Source organism: Phaethon lepturus, unplaced genomic scaffold (genome assembly GCF_000687285.1).
Source record: "Phaethon lepturus isolate BGI_N335 unplaced genomic scaffold, ASM68728v1 scaffold17976, whole genome shotgun sequence".
NCBI classification, from domain to species: domain Eukaryota; kingdom Metazoa; phylum Chordata; class Aves; order Phaethontiformes; family Phaethontidae; genus Phaethon; species Phaethon lepturus.
Genome location: NW_010548467.1, coordinates 53315 through 70027, shown reverse-complemented (window position 1 = coordinate 70027; position 16713 = coordinate 53315). Strand labels below are relative to the sequence as shown.

The 16713-nt window shown below is 40.5% G+C and overlaps 1 protein-coding gene across 1 annotated transcript in view; it reads right to left on the bottom strand.

The window, feature by feature from the left end:
* LOC104623035 (transcription factor COE1) overlaps positions 1 to 13520 on the bottom strand; it is a gene marked incomplete at its 5' end in the record, with an annotated part of 102636 nt that extends 89116 nt beyond the window's left edge. Inside the window, 2 exons of the mRNA XM_010289981.1 lie at positions 5793 to 5910; positions 13437 to 13520. Coding sequence (XP_010288283.1) covers positions 5793 to 5910; positions 13437 to 13520 — 202 coding nt within the window. The remainder of the gene's footprint in view (positions 1 to 5792; positions 5911 to 13436) is intronic.
* Between the last annotated feature and the right edge of the window lie 3193 nt (positions 13521 to 16713).

Sequence of the window (16713 nt, the reverse complement as noted above, 5' to 3'; positions counted from 1 at the left end):
ATCCATGTTGTGCAATGTTCTGAAAGTCACATTTTTCTCCCTTGTGTATATGCATAGAGATGTCCAACAACCCTAGGTATTCTTCCCTCATAGAAAATAAATTAGAAAGCAGACATAACTCAAAATAACATACAAGATCCCCTCAAGTAGAGTGGTAGAATCCTAATATTTTTTTTCAATATTTCCCTTCTAAATAATAAATCAAGCCCACTGCATTTCTCTATATGGAATGATATGGTGCAGAAAAAGCTTGTGTGTTTATACTTTTCACATAATCATGAAAACATTCTTAAGTGAAGCACTAAGATATAACAGGTGCTTCCATCCACAGATGAAACAAGTCAAACAGTGAAGTTTCTTTGTTCAAACCTGGCCAGTTTGTGAATGCAGTAGTTCCTAGCTTTGATTAACAATCTGAACCTATACCATCTAAGGGTAAAATGTATCAAGTTTTGAAGATTAACCTTTCTCAACTTGCTAATATTTTTCACTTCAGTCAGTATTCTGTCTTGTATTAACAATTTCATCAACTAGCATGAACACATGCAACATCAAGGAATTCAGGGCTGAAATGGTTTAAATGGCACTCATAGGGGCATCCTTTGCATGACTGTCCACAGCGCCAAAAAGGTAGTGGTTAATGTTACAGCAAAGCCACTTACAGTGCAAGAACCAGGTCAATAAGTCAGATTTCTGAGCATCTTTCAGGAATCATCAACTGGTATGCGCTGCACATGCAGCTAAATTCAAGGTATACAATGAGCATTCTCGCCAACTCTATTACAGTCAGACTAGATAACAATGATACTTAAAAGCAGTCAGTCTCAAAGCTGTATTTTAAAGATTATCCTCCCAAAATAGTTTATTAGGTGGGGAAAAGCTTTCCATTTTCATTAACCTAAATAGAAAACACCTAATCAACTAAGACACATCCTAGCAAGCATTTTTGCTTTCAAATCTGAAGATTTAGTGGAAAATCCATGAATGTGCCTACTGTGGTGACTGTGGGCTCTCAGATTGCCCAGGATGGGCAGAACTAGCAAGAAAAGCTCTTTAAATGCCTTGCTGCAGATGAGAGGATCTACCTGACGTAACCCGCTGAGGCACAGCAACTACTACTCTTCATTTACTCTAGGAGGTTTTGCACCTGCAGACAGCAAATGGTCCGAATCACTCATTACTATCATGAACTAAAACAACATTGTAAAAGCTTGACTGTCTCAGGTGATCGAATAATCCAGCCATGCACTATCATTTCCAGTATAAAGCAGCCACTGATAATGGTTTTGCTATATAATGACCTATTTTAGATGTATACACATGCAGATTTATGTATATTTCATATTAAAGTAATGGCAGGACATTGCTTTAGAAATCATGGTTGTCTCTGCTTCCATCTGCAAATTCTGACATCATGTCTTATAATTTGTCCCTACTTCTATCCTCATCCTTCATCTTTTGCTGCTGTTGAGCTGACTCAGAACCAAATTGCCAGCAAACCCCACCATCACCTAATTCTTCAGTGCTCTCCTATGGAGGAGGAGGAGGAGGAAGGAAAAGAAAAAGAAATAAAACTGTCCCTTTAAAAACCCGTACATTTAAGCTGCTTGTCAGTCGTCTTCTTGACAAGGCCACTTGAATATATTCAGGAATATTTGCATAAATACTCACAGTGAGTTCACCGTGGCAGCTAGCGCTAATGGTACATAAAGTAATTTAGTCACTTCTCTTAGGCATCCTGTCAGGGTGATAAGCACCCCCTCTTTGCCTTGTTGCATATTAGATCATTAGATAATAAAGTGTTAGAGCATGCAAACTGACAGGGTCTCAGGGACTATCATTTTTCGAGGGCATTGCATTCTGCCAGTGAGGAAAAATAATAGAGAAACTGATGCTGCAATTGGCTTTACATTCTTGTAAAGCCATTCAAAGATTTGGGGGGAAAAAGAATTTTTACTTTGCAGAAATATGAGAGTTTTAACTGGAAACTTTGCAGACATCTGCAGTGGTGGACTTCATGCTGATAAACTTGAAAAGGGTTGTTGCAAACCCTGTCAGAATTCCCCGCTTACACAAGCTAGTCACTTAAATTGCTTTGGAAAGATTTTGCTTTTAAAATTGACACCCTGGGATGAACTGCAAGCTGAAATGTATTCTTCTGGTTGGGATCTATTGGCTCTTCACTATACATCTTACTATATATGTACAATTTAGAAAGGTCAACCACACCAGCTTTCTGGTTTACCATAAATATAAAACAAGTGAGGATCCAACTATTTGTGAATGAAAAAGTGATAATTATTGAAAACCACAGATTACTGTGGTTTACCCTATTTATACCACACAGAGATGTATGAAACAATTGGCCTCTGCCAGCTATTACTTTTGATTTGAAATACGAGCTTCTTAACCCACTGGTTTCAAGGAGGACAGTGTGTGGATACAAAACCATGATCTAAGTTCCTAGTTATATTCAGAGAGATGTGCTATGAAAAGGAACTTTCATTTTACTGTCTGACAAGCAAGATATAAATAAACATGTGTTGGATGTCCCAAAAATAATCCACACTACCTACTAATGAGATGGTAAAACCTGAATGTGGAGACACCAGGCTCCTGAGTGGCTTGGGAGTTAAAGCTTTCTTTCCAGTTTTTTGGCACCCAAAAGTCTCTTTTAGGTGTCACATAAACTGCAACTCCATGTTTAAGAACAGCAACTTTGCAAGGGAAAATAAGCTGGATATTGTCCAACTAAACTAGGCAATCAGCAAACCACACCTTCTTGCTACATCCCGTCTCCCCTTTCCCCAGTCCTCACACAGTCAGGTGTTCATCTCTATTGCAGTCAGATATTTGTGTTAAAGAGCTAAAAATCTAGAAAAGTACACAGGAATACATTTGGTCAAGGGCATATTATAGTTAGATCCCAGCATTAAAAACCTATGATCAGAAGGTTCACTAGAGTAATAAACCAGAGACAAACTATGGGTGCCTACGTTAGCTTCCCATTTCACTGTTTACAGATACTGTTCAGATCAATCTGTCCTCCTCCTGAGGGAGGCAAAAAAGCTGGAAAGAGCAAAAGCAAACAAACTGTCTTTGCTACTCACACTTGAAGTAATTATCCACAATAAAAATTCCAAAAACTGAAGAAAAATAATATACTTTGGGACTCAAACTAAAAGTAAAAATTAATTGGAGAAAACTGTCATCTGTTCCAGAGGGCCTAAGGTTCATGGTGATTGCCCAAAATTCAATAGCATTAAGCCCAGTTGAGACTTTTCCTTTTTTTTTTTTCATTCAGTTAAGTGTTTTAGACATCTAATAACAACATTTAAAACAGTTATTGGATTTTGGGGGGTTTTATTCTATCTTCCTGTCCCTTGGATTCAAATGTGCATAGAATTCCTGGAGAGCTGGATTGAAGGATTTAGGTTAAAAAGAAAGGCTCCACCAAGCCTTTGGGAAGACTGCAATTTTGTAGTGTGGAGGTTGCTATTCAAAAGTAAGAATTTACTAGCGGTTGCTTTATGAGGTTGCTTGAGAGGTGCTTGAGAAAGTAGATTAGAAAAATCACCTTTCCCACAAAATGTACACATGGAGATATTTTGCAGATGTTGACTTTTAATGTTAACATAGTAACTAGGGTTTGTGTAGATATGTAAGCATAGCATTATCTTTTTTTTTTTCTTTTTGCTAACAGAATGCCTCAGGTAGTAGGAGTGGGAATGTTAGCTGTGGTAAAATGAGCTGCTATTACACCATGCATGGGAATGAGAACGTTTATGTATGAGAAAGTAAGTATTGCCTTGACCAAAAGCATGCACTGAGAAGACTTGGGGGGTGGGGGTGGGGGAAGATGGCCTCTACTTTAGTAGGAATATAAGTAAAAAATAGGAGTGTTTTTTTTAAAGACTAGACTTAGTGGAAAGATTACGAAGTTGAACAGACATGAGTTTCCTTTTGTAATGTTCTGCCTTCTGCTAATTAATAAAGACAGAGTTCGTAGATTCGTTACAAAAATTCAGCAAAAATTATGACAGTGGTTTGTTTATTAAATTAGGTTGTTGGCAGGAAGAAAAAAAAGTTCTATAACATGAATTATGGCTGAATATGGCTCATAGCCTACATAAAAAGTTAGAGCTAAATAAATACAGATGTAAGTTATGTTTATATAATGAGAAACGCTGCTGAGCTAAGAATTTTAGGTTAGTAAGTGTGAACTAGAGACCCGATTCTGCAAACACTTATCAATACCCTCAACTTCACTGACACAAGAAGCCTCATTGATCCCAACAGGACCATATGTGCGCATAATCTTAAATATATGCATAAGTGCTTGCAGGACTGATGCCTGAAAGCATAAACAGAATAGAAAGCTTTTTCCACAGGAATTCACCGAGTAGTAGAAACCCACGCATTTGCCCATTTCTCAGTATTAATAATTTCTTTTAACATACCTAGTTAACATTTTTCTGAGTGGCATTTGCCTTCCCAGAGAAAATTTTATCTGGTTTCTTCAAGCTCTTTGGAAAAATCTTTTTAATTATTCATCAGAACTTTGGCAAATATTTGTGAAACAAACCAGCATAAAGGACTGGTGCCCTCTACACTCAGCTACTTCAATGGAAGCCGAGGGTACACATCTCTCAGAGGGAGCAAGCACCTATTGAATTTAGGATTACAAACAGCTTTGAAGGCAAAGAGCTATTCTACCAAACTGGAACAAGGAGAGAGGAGTGAAATGCCCTCTGTTTTTGTTTTGTTTTTCAGTAGTAGTCATCAACTTTGAGGAGAAAGAGCAAAACAAAACATTAATCAAATCCAGATTTTTTCAAAGTACATTTGCACTCAACAACTCCCATTTTAAGCACCTACAGTCACCAGCAGATGTTCTCTTCCAGGACCAGCTGATCTTACGGAAAAGATTACTGTCCCCCAGGCTGCTTCCAGCCACGTGCCTCCATCCCACCCTTGCTGGGGTTTACTGTCCTTTCAGAAGAGCCAGACAAATTGCCTTACACCATTTCTCCTTCAATCATTTCAGCAAAATAAACTAGATTGGCAAAGAGTTCTTATTTAAATTATTTAACTCAAATGAACTTCTTTGGACTGAAGGAGACTAGGGAGCAATCAGACAACCATCTTAGCTGGCATGTCCATGGTGGAGAATAACCTGCAGCAGGGAGGAGAGACAAGCAGCTGTGGCATGCAGGGAAGAGCAACTTCCGCAGCTGGCACAGCTGGAGCCAGAAGAGAACGTTCATCCATGGTTTGAGTAAGCAGATGGATTTCCAAAAGGGCTCTGCTTTCATTTAGGGCAATTCAAAGGAACAGCTGGATCTCCTAGAGAGCTCAGCATTCTATAGACAGAAGAAGTCCAATCTGAAATTTGGGTGCTGAGCACTTCAGAAAATACACAACATCCTTTAGATGCACAGTCAAAAATCAAGGCAATTTGGAAACGATCAGACTCCAATTTTGGGTGCCGAATAGATGCAACCAAGAAAAAAAAAAATCATCACACTTCACTGACACACAGGACAGACTCTGCACCCATGTTTGCTTATGGGTTTGCCATTTCACTAGATCTATTGCTGACCTACTTGAAAAATTCCCCCTTCGGTCTGGAGGCCAGTCTTTTTAAAATGTCCAGTCCCAAAGGTATAAATCGTTACAGGACAATTTGAAACCAGTAGCCAGAGACACAAACCAAATAAATCCACATTTAAAGTAGCAATGCCAACCAATGAAAATGATATGCCTACCATGTTCCAGATAAGAAGGCGTACCTTCCGAGGGATCAAGTCTTCGAGCTCTCCGCCCGTGCTTGGAATTGTTGTGTACAAACATATTGTCCGACACTGCCAACACATGGCCATCAACATTGACTGTTGTAGACACCACAACCTGCAAGCACAAGAGCAAAATGGAGGAAAATTTGGATATATATGTATGTTTTTCAAGAAGCACAGAGTGTAATAAACTCAGTTAAATAAATAACAGCTGGGAGCTGTAGAAAATTGCATAGCTATTTCACATAATAACTGGTGCTTATGCTGTACAAATCTAACAAGAGACGCTATTGATGAGTGGGTCTTTGGCATCGAAAGCTTTTGATGCAGTTTTAAGTCAAATTGCAGAGTTTGTAGCTGCATGGCAGACGGCACACTGTTAACCATCATTTTAACAAGAGGATCTTTATTAAGTATTTTTTCCCCTATATACAAGGGCAGCTGTGTTTCACCCTAAATTATCCTTCAGTCTCCATGCTGAAGTAGATAGAGCTGTTGACATTGCAAATTAGAATTGATTCAGAATAAAAGAAAACAAAAGTGTATTTTGTGAAGTTGTAATGAAAGTTGTTGCATGTCCTTCCCCCCACCTTCTCTACTGCTCCCCCCTCAGTACAGTCACTACAGGTTGTTGGACTTGCCCAAATTTCTCCCGAGCTCTATCTTAGTGAGTATGTATAGGTATGTTTGTGTACACACACACATTTGACAGTGGGGTCTTGATCTGGAGAACACAACCCTATTCATCCAGCGTTAGAATTATTTGTATTTCTCAACTTATCTCAATGTCAACACTTGGGATTTGGGTTGAGGCAAGGGGAGGGAGACAGAGAAGCATTACCCTGGAGGCAAGATCTGACACATCTGCTCCCCAGCGCAGCCTCGGATGGGAGAGAAGCCAACCCAGTGGGGTAAACAGGTAAGAGTTGGGTGTCCAGAGTAGACAGATGTGTTCAGACGTGTTCAGACCTCTCAACTTGGAGGATCGGCAGACACCATCCTATGGGAGATCCCTGCTCAGGCTGAGGGCACCCAAACTAGGAACCATAGTGGAGGAAACCAGGGGGATGCATGGGGCAAGCCCCTGGCAGAGCTGCGAGCTCATCACACTGGGTCTCCTCCCACCCCACTCACTCCAAGTGACCTCATAGCCTCTCTGGCTTTCATTCAGCCACCCCCTTCCACAGCCTTTTCCCAACAAAGTATGGCATTCCCAGGGTTTTACCCCAGCCAAAGATTTGGCCTTCAGCTGGCTGCTAGTTTGCCAGGAGCACACGTCACCTTCAAGAACTTCAACTAAAACAATAAGAAGAAATGACCTACACTTCTCCTTACATTAAACAGGGAAAGGGATTAAAAACTGAAACCCACAGAGATATGTTTATTCATGTGACCTCTTACAACCAAATATAATAATTGTCTGTTAATTGCAGTTTCAGCTCCCACCTCATGCTTTGACATGTGAAACAGCAATCAGCAGCTCCTGTTTAATCCACCTATTATGTTGACTAATTAACTTTGCTCGACAGTTTATTTCTTCCTCCATTATCAGCCCCTGTCAGCCGCAAGCACACTGCCGCAAAGGGGGACCTCAGTCCTTTTGATTGATCACCGATAGATTGACATGCAGATTAATTTAATTAGAATCACCTCACTTGAGAAATGAAAGACAATGGCAAGGGGGCTAATAGATCTGCTCTTATAATGAGGCAAGCCTCCAGAGCCGCGGCAGAGGATTTCTGATTTATTTTTCTGAATTCCCCAGTCACTCTGAAAGGCTCTCACTTTAATTGTTCTTGGTTTTGAGAGGCTTTAGCCTCTGAAGAGGTGAAATGCTTTACAAGGATTGGCAAACATTGCTTCAACTCTCTCAGGAAGCTGCTGCATCTCAAAGTTGGTCAAATGGGGACACTTAAAGGATCACTTAAAACAATTCCATTTCATCACTTGAATTGGATCTAAAAAAAAAAAGTTAAAGAAAAAATTTTCTACCTGTTTCTGACTACCAATTAAAATGCTCAAAAATATAAAGCAAGCAAAGTTGCTAAACTGCCCATAGCTAATGCCAAAGTCTTTGTCTTAAAAAGAGGAATACGAAAGAGAATAGTTTACATCTAAAGGATCCTAAAATCATCCCTCAGAATGGCATTCCAGGCAATAGATTTTTGTCTGTGTTTTAAGTGAAAGATATTAAAATACAGAATAAATGATTCAAGAGCTCTTACAAATGGAAATTTGGGAAAAAGAAAGCACCAAACACTATTGGTAAGTTTTTCTGAAATCAAACTAAGGGGAAAAAACCCAAGCCCTATATATAAAATTCCAAAAGGGATTTCAAAAGTAATTTATACATTGCATTCCTGAGGGACAGAATAAAGTTTATGATATTTTCAATAAAATATGATCTTATAGTAAGTGGCCCAGGGTTTGCAATATTATTTGTGCACTTGCAACCATTGTAAATTCTTTGCAACTGGGATTTTGAGCCAAATCCTTAGCTGGCATTGCCTGTCACAGCTCCACCATTTTATGCCAGCTCCTTATCTTCTTTTATGGGTCTGCTTAGATGTATATGAAAATTAACACTATTACAATTAATAACAATGGCTACAACATAAAATATTTTCACCAATCCTAAAACCATATAGGTACACACAGATTTCCCACTGAAGCTGACCAATCCTGTGCTGAAACCCAAACTTTTGAACATTTCTAGAAATAGGATTCCAGAAAAATAGCATGTCAAGAGTAATAATAGCAAGGTAGGTCTCAAACCTATGGAAATCAAATATATAAGTAGCTGTCGCTATACATGCTCCTTTCTAGGGAAGAACTCAAGGAAACAATCCTAGTGAGGTCAGTTTTATGTGAGTAAATCTACATTTAATTTTCCCCCCCTCAGGTTTCAGAAACTGTTGATGCAACATATTTTGAATTACTTAACAGTGTCTTCCTACATACCTCCTGAACAGAGAGTTTGATTTACTACAAAGAGACCACATTGGTGTGGTTCTTTGGTGTCGTTAGCAGAAGAAACTATAAAAGGAATCCCCAAGAGAAACTGTTTCCAGTCTCAGGAAATGCAGAAAAAAAAGTGGTTACTCTTATGTGTATCTCTGAAAAAAAAAAATGATTATTCATAGTGCACCTGTAAGAAGCAGCACACGCTTACTGCTCAATTCTTTAAATGTAAAATCTCATTAATACAGGAATACTGAACATACACTGCACTAACGAAATATTAATGCCCCCAATTATTAACAGAGAAAAACTACACCTTGAATATTGTGTGCCACGGTTACATACTTGGATCACTACGGAGCACTTACATACTTGTAAGATCTACTCATATTTTTTAATCCAAAAAAATACTACACTCTCTTCATTTTGATTTTGAAATGACTGGGATATGTTCAAGTTAAAGCACATGCTAAAACTAATTTGTGGAGAAATCATAAAATTACGGGGGAGAGCCAAAGTATATGTGGAATGGGCACTGAGGCATCCTAAAACACAGACCATAGCAAGAGGGAAAGGCACACTACAGTTTAATAAATGATTAATGAGGTGCTGACACATTAATGTAAGCACAGGGACAACCAGGCCTGCCAAATCTCAAACCTTTCCAAATTTTGTCAACAAAACACAGTTTTAATTTGGGACAGGCAAACATGGAAAATGATTTTGAGCTTTAGCTTTAGCCCTTCATAGATTTTGAATTTAAATCCTGTATCAACACCAGGGGAGACAGAGGTATGAAAGAAACACATTGCTTTACAACTTTCTTCAATGAAGTTGGCACTATCAACTGCATTAATGTATCACAGCTTTGTGAATTATTCTGCCTGCCATTAAATAGTTCAGTTTGTGAATACTTTGGAGCCTAGTTTAAAAAAAAAAAAAAATTCAGAGACCAGGAGCCTGGAGATCAAGCTATTTATCCACGTTTAGCACTTGGCCTGTTTATTTGTTATAGTACCTCACCTAATATATCAAAATTAAGTATTGTATGACTCCTCATTTTTAACCACAGCCCATTAAGCTTTGCTAGCTGATTAAGACATAGCATGTTCCTTGTGCTTTCAATTTTCTCCGATGTATGGTGAGGGATCTGATATTTTTGCCATGTCCCCAACATCCAGTGGCAAAGGCAGAGAAAATCTGACTACGATGATTTCCAGGTTTGAAGTGTGTCAAGTGTTAAACCTGTAACTCCGGTGTTTGCTGCTCTTCTGAAAGCTATGCAGAAATGGCTTGAGCAATGTCTTTATTTTCATCACCACTTGGTGACCTCTTCCTACAATGTGTTGACTTCTTTAACTAAAAATTACTCTTGATTTAACAAGACACTTAAAAAAGTGCCTAACTTAAAGCACATAAGTACATTCAGTAATTTTGCTCACGTGCTCAAGGACAGGCTGGGCGCTTAATTACCTTGTTGAATTGGGCCACAGCTCTCACTGCTATTTTTCAGTCTTTTTTTTTTTTGGCTTTCTCTTCTCTGGGGATGGAGCCTTGCATGTCCAAATTCCATTATCTGGGATTCATGAAGCATCATTCCTGTCTTTTATGCAAATTTGCAATAAGACACAAGTGGCTTCAATTCAAACATGAGTGGCAGCATCCCATGGAGGCAAACTAGCAGCCCAGGCTGAGGAGGAGGTTGTGGTAACAGAATCAAACAGCATGGCAATTTCTAAGTGACTTTCAAAGTTTTCATAATAAACGAATGTTTGGGGTTTTATGCAGTGTCTCAGTCTGAAAAGTTTCCTCTAAATTAAAACTTGACATGTGTCAGTTTGCAAGCAGTTGTGCTAAAACAAGAACAACAACATAACTAGGGCACCTGGGTTTCATTGATTACAATAACTTACAAAACTGTTTAGGTTGTATGAATGAGTTTGTAGTGATGAAAAATAAAATCTGCAGAGTTCACCCATGATACCACTAATTGGGGCACTACAGCCGCCCCAAAACTGACAACTTATTGTGATGAAGAATGCAAAACCAGACTGAGTATCTGCTCCAAGAGGTTTCTGGAAGAAAAAGGCAAGGTTGGACAAAGGTGATAATATATGCTATCACCAATTGTTTTGTGCAATTGGGGCACAACTGCATTGCATTGCAATTGGTGTACATTTCATCTCTGTTTTCAGAGATGAAATGATTTTCTTAAGGACAAGCAGGGAGTCTGTAGCACAGCTGAACACTCAACTTTCTTGAGTCCCTGCATACTACTTGATTTCTACTCGCTGAGAAATTTCTCCTCCAGATTCCTCCTCTGCTGCTAGCAGATAGACAACTAACAGAGCTACGGCCAGCATTGCTCCAGCACACACTTTTGCTGGCACTCAACACCACTCCAGTTGTCACGTGCCTGGAGACCTCAGACATGCAGAGAAATTTATTTCCTTCCAGGCCCACATCTGCTTTTATATTAGGCTTATCACACTACTACATTTGCATGCAAAGTTCAGGATAAAACTTCCTAATTCACTTCTATATGTGAGTCTGAATGAAGTTTCACACACATAACTGTTAGAGACCTTGTAAGTCACTGGCATTATTTCAAAGGTAGCTGACAGCAAACCCTCCACGGACTTCACAGGGGCCCAGATTTCACTTGGTTCCTATACAACATTGTCTCAAGCATCTAGGTGCATCGTACCATTGAGATACTATGTGTATGCTTCATCTTTTTCACCCTGAAAAACGATAAATGAAGCCTGGACTCTGTAGAGTCTGACTGGTTTATTTTAAGAAGTCTATTGCTAAAAGAGCAACAAATTCAAAATTTAAAAAAGGAGAGGAGGGAGAAGAGAGGGGACAGGGGAGAGGGGAGGAAGAAACAAAAGCAGCTATTGTAAAACAATAAGCCTGGGCACTCAACAGAATGTTGCAAGCTTCAATACCACCCTGTATTATAGTATGAGTGGTTCACTTGGCTGAAAGTGATTAATTTCTTGAAAATGCTAAGGTCACACTAATTGACATGACCTGTGTAATTAAGCAGTCTCTGTTTACACACAGAAAGCTCAACTGCTGTGAAGCTGGGTTTGTATGACAGAATGTCTTTACAAGTCAAGAGATCAACCACCTTTCCTATGTCCTACCTACCCGCCGACACAGGCTCCTGATTGCTGTTCTGAGAGAACACGCAAAGGCATTACCATATGAAAATCAGCCTCAAGCCTGGACGAACACAAACCCAGCAGCGTGTACATGTTGTGAAGCAAGCTCTGACAGGCCCCAAGGGTGACTGCTTGGCCTAAATCCCTGTGCTGGTGAGAGTCCTTTTTCCATTTTTGCCTTCAGTGATAACGCCCTCTAGAATCACAGGAGAAACGTGATGGAGGGAGGAGTGTGGGGTGAAAAGCTAAGGGCTCTGCCATGCTAATGCTAGCTCTTATACTGATTAATCTAATCCCTGTGGCCACATCTCCTCACTTCTGCACCTCTATGCTCAGAGGGTCAAATAACACCCTTCTGCCTTCCAGCGTTGTTGCAATTAAGTCGTTCAACAAAAGACGTGTTCTGCATGTAAATAATATTGTCATTTATATAACATTTAGCACTTTTATTTAAGTGTGACAATGCTGTTAAAAAAGCAAACAAGGTCCTGAGCTACTGCAGAAAGCAGCCATCTTTTGGAGTTGTCTTCCTCCAGAGACCCATGTAGTCTATGGGACAAATCTCCTATTTCTTCCTCAGAACCCTGAGGCCAATCCCCACTGACAGACTCTATCATGTTTTCTCCCTGGGCCATATACACTCTTCCCATCACAAGAGAAGGTCCTTTGGCTCTCTACCCCATACCTCTGTTCAGCACACACTCGGGTAAAGCATTATGGGCACAAAGGACCACGTCTTCAATAAAGGGGGTCAAGCAACTCTTTCTTAGCTTTGCCACCACACCACTGTGGCCAGCACTGGGGAAAGCAGGTGTAGACCATCTACAGCAGGGACAGTGCTGTACTTGATCCCAAAATTAGTCATGGACATAGGTGTAGCATAAAAAAAAAAGTCCCTGGCGATCTGAAGTTGTGTTGATACTACAGTTCCCAAGCCCCACTGCCACATGGTGCAACAGCAGGGAAATACCGGCCCAAAACATCCCAAGAAAGATACACCCAATGGTAGCTTTTTCCAAGTGCTAACTACAGGGATGGACCTTCATCCCATTGATGCATGTTTATGAGTCTTTAACACTGCTGAAGAATAACTGCTGAAGTGTAGTCACAAACCTGATTTTATTAATTGCTCTTATACCCTCCTCTGCCCCTTCCAATAAACATGGTCATTACTTAGTGTTTACATGAAAGCAAGTAGTTCTCCAGGCAGAAGGGAATATCTCAGAGCAGGGTAGCCCCACAACCTAAATCAACAGTGAGGTTATTTTGATTTTTCCTTTTCATGCTTTCACTTCCCTTGGAGATGACATTATCTTCAAGAGTTCTCTTGTCCAGAGCAAGAAAACCTGACTACTTCCTGCCAATTCTGCTGTGACAAGAAGCCCTCAGGCAATATTCTGTGACCTTATGTTTTTAGCATCTTCCAGTGAATTACTAGGTTAGTTTGGGTCAAAGTACTTCTGTTCCTAACAGCTGCTGATTTTTAAAGGAGGAAGCGTGTCCGACTGACCTGGAATCGACGCATGTCTCGAGGGTTTCCTGCATTTTTTAGGCAATTTTGGTTACATTTGAGGAAAAATTTCAAGAAGAACCTGCAGAGAAAGAGAAACGGACATTAACATCTTATAAACAGTGCGTAGTAGTACTATGTAACATCTGCACATTTGGTCTAATAGCACCTTATTTACAGTAGACATTCAGACAAATCATCCTACTGACCATCCAAAGACAGAGCAGAGCTTGCATGGGCCCCAATCCAGCAAAATGTGTAACACGTCCGAAACGTTTAAGCATTAGATTAATAGATCTGTTGTGTCAGAGCCATTAAAGTTTGCAGAGCTAGTCCCTCTATCGCGCTAAATGGCCAGCCTCGCTGTGCCATCCATAGCAGCAAGGAAGTAAGAGAGACATATTTCAGCACAGCAAAAAGAGGACAGAAAAATGCCAGCCAAGAAAATTCCCTTACGTATAATGGGGTTTTGTTTTACAAATTCACTGTCGTGTGCAAATTTTGATTTAATACAAAACTACTGAAAAGTTTGTGCATAAAATTAATGCTCAAATAACGGTTAATGGGAGACCAAAACCCTGAGAGGAGAAGGGGGGAAGCCTTGGTTAAAAGATTTACTTCACAGAAAAATGAAATATTTTCAATGCAGTCTATTTCCTGACCATACACAGTTCACTGAAGTAGCTATATGACCACGACATATATCTCTAAGAAAAGACATTGCATTTTACAAAGCCAAAGAAAAAAGTAAACGTTTCACTGAAAAGATTTCCTTCAGTGTTATGCATCAGTGGACTGTAAATTCATAAAGACAAGTCAATGAATAATAGTGGGTCTCAGATTCCAGGCTTCCTCCCTGAGAGCCAAAGTTTATCAACCTTTTGTCCAAAATAAACTACAGACTAAGGTCTACTAAAGCTCAGCCATGCAAAATTTAATCCTACAGCAAGTTTAAAACCTAGTGCAACCAGACAGAGCAGCATTACACTTGCAATGACCATCAGTTGACTAAGCAGAACCTAATCTGACCTGTGTCCATATACAAAAGCAGGGCAGGGAATTGTTTGATCCTGTTTTACTTTAAATCAGAAAGTTAACTTTTGCAAGCATCCGTCTTTTAGCAGGCAAATGGAATGCGAGGTCAGTAGCATTTGCACATACTGCCATCAAGAAAGGCAAAACTGCAGGGTAAACAGCTTCAGAAAACCCCTTTTTGATAGGCAGCGTTCTCTGCCCTGCTCTAGCTGTGATGCTACCCTTCAACAAGACAAGTTTTGGTGCTTGTTCCTCCATGCCAAGAAAATCATACTAGGCAAATGGCTGCAAGGACAAACTGAAACTACAGGGGACCATTTTCATTAAAGAAAACTAAGGTAATGAGGAGGATTATAGAATGTGATACTTGGGATTATCAAGGACTGGATCTCCTGACCCAGGAAGTTCCTTCTAGACCTCTGCTCCTAAATAAGAGCAAGCAATCAACATAAAATAAACAGCCACCACACTTGAACGGGGGTTTGGAGACACTGTGTTTGTTTACACTAAAATAAAGAGCAGTGTAAGCCGTTACATTTTCTCATCAAGCAGGTTCCGATATTCAATAATGGAAAATTGGTGCTATTTGTTGTACATGTGTGTGTCTTTTTAAGCCTCTAATGGCCAGCTGTGACAGCCTGACTTAGATTGTGTAGAAGGAGCTGTCAGCGCAAATCTTGGCATCTCGAATCCAGACAACTGCTTGCCACCAGGCGAGGGTTTGTACTCGTGCCAGAATGGATTTTGAGAGACAAGCAAATAGGGCATTAATTCCACCAAAGAAAAACGAAAAGCAGGGGGAGTTCAGGATCTTACACTTCAGATGATGGCTTTCCTGTCAACAGCTCATCATTTAGCTCATGAGCTATGAAGGGCACGGACATCAGATCCCTCTTGCCCTAAGCTGGCCCTGTCATGCAAAATGCTGGCAGGATCTGGAGACCACCCCTCCACGCAAGATTGCTTGCTGAAATAAAAAGCCCGGCCATCTGTTGGGAGGCAAAGACACCCCTGTCAGCTGGTGCCTACAGCCTCAAACAGGCCCTTATGTGGCAAAACCTCTCAGAGCCACTTACTCTTTGGGAAGAAGCTGGTGCTGCCCCAGGTTTTCTGCAGGATTTTTGGTGGCTTCGCCAAGCGCCGAGTCCAGCAGCTGCCCACCCAGTCTGCCACAGCCCTGAAGCAACACCTTGGCCCCAAGCAGAACTAGGACATGGAATAGTTAAAAATATCTGCACTGAAAGGTAGCATCAGCCATGCAAGCGTGGGAAGCACCTTCCCCGTATGGCTTTGCACAGTGGGGTTTGGCGGGTTGACTCAAGGGCCCCAAAGGAGACGGGAAGCTCTTCATGAAGCTCTCCAAAGAAACACTGGGCCTTCCCTTCCTTTACCAAGTCTGAGCTCATGTCAGCTCAAAGGCTTGGAAAATCACTATGAAATACAAGAGTTTGCTTTTGGGGTCTGCAAGCTCTAACACAAAGTTTTGAACTCTAATTCCATTTGTACTGTGCTATCTCCCCCAAATTCTACAGAAATTTCACCAAAATAAGCTGCAGAAGAAATGAAGCTCATCTATTTAAACCTACCAAAAACCCTCAGGCAAGCAAGCAAGAAAACAAAACTTCCTCTGAATTAAATCAACTCCAGTAAAAAAATTAACTTAAAAAAATAACCGTATTTTCAGAGGAACTTTCAAGACCCCAAGCTTATACAGCCAAGTTCGCTCACTGCATTTTAAGTAAAAAATCACCAGTTTACAGAACACATTCTGCCAAATGCTGTATTTTTATTCCACTGAAAGACAAAACAAACTATAGGCTGCACTTTGTTTTGAACACACCAGAGCTGGAGTCCCCCCGGCTATGCAAAAGCGTCCCACGCTCGTCTAGGCAAGAGCCGAGCGGCTCCCGAGCTGGCACGGCACATGCCAGCTGACGGTCTCCTCCAGCTTTGGCAGAAAGGCAGATGTGAACAGATTAATACAAGTGTAGAATGGAACAGTTTGATTCACAGTGTTCAGCCTGGTCTCTCGGTTCCTGCTTTAAACGGCTTGTTCAGGTGCCTTCTTCACTTCGGTCCGGTCCTGCCAGCCTTGCTCATTAGCAACACTTCACTCTGCAAATATTTCAGATTTAGATTGACAGGACTGGTCCAGGAGAAGTGCCAACAGAGCTGAGCTCTTTGTAAGCATAAGCCTCCATCCCCGTTTGTTTGCATCTAACTTCTTCACAGTGGGTTATTT